Source organism: Chaetodon auriga, chromosome 16 (genome assembly GCF_051107435.1).
Source record: "Chaetodon auriga isolate fChaAug3 chromosome 16, fChaAug3.hap1, whole genome shotgun sequence".
NCBI classification, from domain to species: Eukaryota; Metazoa; Chordata; class Actinopteri; order Chaetodontiformes; family Chaetodontidae; genus Chaetodon; species Chaetodon auriga.
In genome coordinates, this window is record NC_135089.1 from 10,339,970 (window position 1) to 10,344,606 (window position 4,637).

General features: G+C 43.1%; 1 protein-coding gene across 1 annotated transcript; it reads right to left on the reverse strand.

Annotated features, from left to right (window-relative positions):
• Positions 1 to 291: 291 nt before the first annotated feature.
• Positions 292 to 4,106, reverse strand: LOC143334048 (transcription factor Sox-8). Its single transcript, XM_076752553.1, has 3 exons — positions 3,420 to 4,106; positions 2,821 to 3,056; positions 292 to 2,664 (listed from the first exon to the last, which is right to left on the reverse strand). Exons 1-3 carry the CDS (start codon positions 3,833 to 3,835, stop codon positions 1,910 to 1,912), a joined length of 1,407 nt encoding a protein of 468 aa, XP_076608668.1. The 5' UTR covers positions 3,836 to 4,106; the 3' UTR covers positions 292 to 1,909.
• Positions 4,107 to 4,637: the final 531 nt, after the last annotated feature.

Sequence of the window (4,637 nt, forward strand, 5' to 3'; positions counted from 1 at the left end):
CAATTAAATTTACTGTGGAGTTTTAATTACTGTCACTTTGGGAAACTGTTCAGAGGGATGAGAGCTGAGAATAATTCCCTAAATGTCTCACTGCTGTCCCCTCACAGCTGTAGCTCACAGGACAGATGTTAGACAAGAAGGCTAATATGAACAGCTGGTATCCAGCACAAAGACAAACCCATAACCCAAACTCTTTTTTTTTTTTTTGTTTCTCCACAAATTGTTTCCAAACATATTCAAGAACAAACAAGTCGAAGCTAAATCTGGATACGAATAAGAATGACAAGGACAAAATATCAAGAAAAAGAGTATCTTTTATTTTTAAAAAATGGCCAGCAAATGGGTTAGCTGTGCATGTGTGAATGAAACTCTAGTTAATAGGACAACAATAATTTTCACAGCCTTTCTCAAAAATTATACACCAGAATAATATACAAAACACGGTTCTGTGGACAAAACTTGGAGCATGACGCTCCGTATGTTTCTCATACAGCATCTCACAGAACATTACAAACCAAGGCTGTAAGGAATGATATCAAATTAAGGATATAATCAGGTTAACTGTCGCAGTTTCTGGTGTGGATTACTGATTGTGTGCTGCCTGAAGTTTGTTAATAATTCAATTTCATACTGAAATACTGACAATAAGCATTAGAAGGCACAAAAAACATTTTGCGTGAGACTGCCGCAGTGAGTTGGCACTTGATGGCTGATGAGATAAATACGGGCAAATACTCAGACACTCTTAATTTCCTCCTTAAACGCCAAAAGCTCTTCTTTGAGTAACGGAGAAAGTTGAGAGATCGTTTTCAGAAAAGACTTGTTTAAGTATCATTTGGTGCGTATTATGTCATGGGATATGTATCTCTTTCTCAAGGAAATGGCTCACACATACAGAAGCACTTTATCTCCCTGACACGCACACACACACGGATGCATGTACGTACACACATCCGTGTGTTGTCCATCCACGTATACAGGAGGTCCAGCTGACATGTCACTCAGAGTGTGTGGTGTTATTTTACCCCATTTCCTTTAACCCTAGATCATGACTAATCGCAATTTGCCAAGCATAGCTTTCAGACACCTGTTCTGTCCTGTGCGAGTCTGTTGGTCCAGCTCTGTTTGCTTGCAACTCGGAATGGAGATGGTACCGGAAAATTGGTCTTCAGCGGAATGATATCACAATTATTGTACTTGTACTGTCCTTCACTTCATTTACCTTATTTCATTAAAAGCCAAACAGTACTGTAAATAACCAAACCCACATTACATGTGTTTATCTACTTAAGAACAAAAAAAAAAAGAAACCAATAATGCATGAACATAAATACATATAAGACTTTTATGCCAAAATGACACTATAAGATTCATATGAGCCATTTAGTTAAGACTGATCCACTGATGCAAATGGCCAAATGTGCTGCAATGTAGCTCTGGCCATTAATGTAAATTTTACTGCAAATTCACATAATTGGTCCCGACTCCAACGTATCTGCTTCTCCATCTGCTTCACAACAGAATTGAGCCAAAGCGTTTCTCTCCTACACAACTCAGTGGCAGGCCTTTGCTTTACCTCAAGTGTGCACAACACGTGCAATCTTAAACTGGAAAGATGGGGGGATGTACAGGATGTAGGCGTAGGCGACATTTCCTCATGGAGGAGTTTGGCTCACCAACAACACAATTTGTCTTTGTGTAAAAAGTCTGTACAAGTGTGTTTTCATCGCAACGATATAACTTTGTATAAAATCAGCAGGCACTTTTTCTTTTGTTTGTTTCACGTACAAATGGCCACAGGTAGCCTACTAGCCCCTTCACACACTTCTCCACCTGCTCCGTACTTCCTTCATTAGTAGTGCATCAATCTGAATGAGTCTCTGGTGTGAACTGACACTGTTTCTTGTCCTTAAGGCCGAGACAGCGTGGTGTAGACCGGCTGGTCCCAGCTGGAGGCGGTGGGGCTGTGGGCAGGAGCCATGGACAGGCTGTTGAGGATCGGGCTGCCGTAGGGCCGCCTGGATGAGTGGAAGTAAGGGTACTGGTAGAGGCTAGAAGGGTAGCCAGAGTAAGGGTTGTAATAGTTGGAGCTCTGGATGTCAGTATAGTCACACTGAGAGCTGGAGAAAGACGCTGCAGCCGAGGCAGCTGACGCGGCTGAGGTGACGCAGGCCTGGCTGCTGTAGGAGCTGTAATCGGAGTGTGAGGGTGACCTGTGGGAGTGCTCGCTGTAGTGACTGGGGCTCAGTTGCTCCGTTTTAATATGGAGCCGGTGTTGGCCCACCTCGCCGGCGGAGGGAGAGGAGGAGGACATGGTGCTCTTGCGGCTCCATGCTGACCCGTTGGCGCCTGCGTGGCTGTATGAGGAAGTGTAAGAGCTGCCAGGTGCTGGGGGCTGCCCGTGGCTGTGGTCTGAAGGCAGGGTGGAGGTGCCCGAGGCGTGGCCATTGAGCGGGAGGTACTGGTCAAACTCGTGCACATCGAAGGTCTCCATGTTGCTGATGACATCAGTGCTGAGCTCAGAGATGTCTACGTTGCTGAAGTCGATGTTTTGCCTGCTGCTGTCAACAAGACGACGGCCTTCATGTTTCAGATCCTGCTTCACCCCGTGGTGCAGGTCTGTTTTGGGAGTAGTGGGCGGTGTAGGGGGACCGTGGGGCTGCCCTACAAAGAAAATAACATCAGAAATAAAGCGTGAGGGTTCGGCACTGCAAATACAAAATGATTTGAGCAACTTTACAGTAGCATAAACCATTAAATTCCTAAAATAAAACTTGCTGTGTTTGATGTATTATTTCTTGTATTAATTTGACAACATGCCTGCATGTTCAGGATGGTGGTGTCCATCAGTAATCCCCACCAGTCCTCCCATCCCTGGTTCTGCTTTATACATGTGATGTGCCAGTTCTGCTCCCGAGTCTGAGTCGCTCTGGCCTGGTTTCACATTCTTTCGTCGCCGGGGCTGGTACTTGTAGTCTGGATGATCTTTCTTGTGCTGAACCCGAAGCCTCTCTGCTTCCTCCACAAACGGCCTCTTCTCACTTTCTGAGAGTAAACTATGGTTGGAAAAAATATCAAAATTTAAAATGAATGCAGCCAAACTAAAGAACAATAAAAAGATAAAATTGTTAGATGACCCAAGTTACTTTTAGAGCTTTTTATTTATTGTCAAGAGGTTATGAGAAAATTTTCCTTTCTTAATTTCCTCTAAATCATTTACATTCAAAGCCAGAACTTTTTGAAATTATGTAAAATGCATATTTCTATATAATTGCCAAAAGTGTTAACTTAAAATATCATTTAAGAAATGAGTGACTCATGCCCAAACTACCACTCAGTGTCCTTTTATACCTAATTATCTCTTTTATAAATAACTATCCCTGCATTTTCTGTCTCATAAAAATAAAATGTTTCTTTACCGCCACAGTTTCCCCAGAGTCTTGCTCAGTTCGGCATTGTGCAGGTGTGGATACTGGTCCGCCAGCTTTCTGCGGGCCGCTTGCGCCCAAACCATGAACGCGTTCATGGGTCTCTTGACGTGAGGTTTACTCTTCAGAGATCCGTTCCCTCTCACGGGCATGGGCACCAAGGACCAGTCGTATCCTTTGAGGACCTGAGAGACGGCGTCCCGTATGCAAGCTGGGAACCGGTCGTCATCCTCGGAGTCCAGTTTCTTGCCCAAACCGGTGAGCATGGATCCTTGCCCGTCGGAGCCCGTCGGTGAGGACGGAGCGTCGGAGTCGGACTCGTCCTGGGACATAGAGCTGTTTGTGCCGGATGGACTGCACGGCTGGTCGCTGACACACTTGTCATGCTCCTCTGTCATTTTCAACATTATTTATTCAGCCCCTTGGGGATGAAAATCCGAAAATGTATTCTTCAATTAAGAGCAGAAATTAAATGTAACCACTGAATTCAAGCGCGCAGCAGAGTGGCCAGTGCGCCTTTTACGCACGGTGCGCCACAGTAAATTCCTTTTACAATTTCAGTCAGCGCGAGTCCGGTGTTTTCCTTTTGTTTCCCTGTTTGTTTGTCTTCGTTAGTCTTGTTTTCCTAGGCTGTCATGGGAGGTGCAGTCGTGAAAGTTGTGGTCCACAATGTGAGCTGAGGAGCTACACGTTACAGCAACTTCAGTTGGAGTTTTAAAATCGTCACTCCACCCTCCGCCTGGGATTGGCTGGAACAAATCACCGCTTCCCCTCCATTGGTTCAGGCTCTTACGCGAGCTTCGTAATTATAATAATATCTCTTTTTTTTTTCTTTTTTTTTTCATTGTTGGTACAGTTCTGTTTGCACAGGTTGTATGACAAATATTTTATTATCCTGCTAAGAAATGTAATGAATTCATAAGTCACTCATATCTAAATATAAGATATAGTGGATGTTTATTATTCTTCTATAATTAATACACCAAATGAAAACATCTTTGAATGTAAGCATAAATCAACACCCACATTAAAAATAATATTTGGTAATATGATAATTGCAGTGCTAATGATGGCTTCTTTAGAAGATATCTTGATAAATATTGAAGTTAATTTATTTTTAGTGTCAAAGAATAGTGAAGACATAATAAATATGTCAAAAAACTACTGGTAGATTTGTTTAGAAAAATAATATCTTTTCTTACGGAGAGG

Excerpts from the sequence above, each read along its gene's own strand:
- LOC143334048 (XM_076752553.1), bottom strand. The coding sequence starts at position 3,835 with ATGTTGAAAATGACAGAGGAGCATGACAAGTGTGTCAGCGACCAGCCG. Across the intron at positions 3,057-3,419 it reads ACTCTGGGGAAACTGTGGCG|TTTACTCTCAGAAAGTGAGA; the intron begins GTAAAGAAACAT and ends TTCCAACCATAG. Across the intron at positions 2,665-2,820 it reads CCACCATCCTGAACATGCAG|GGCAGCCCCACGGTCCCCCT; the intron begins GCATGTTGTCAA and ends TTTTCTTTGTAG.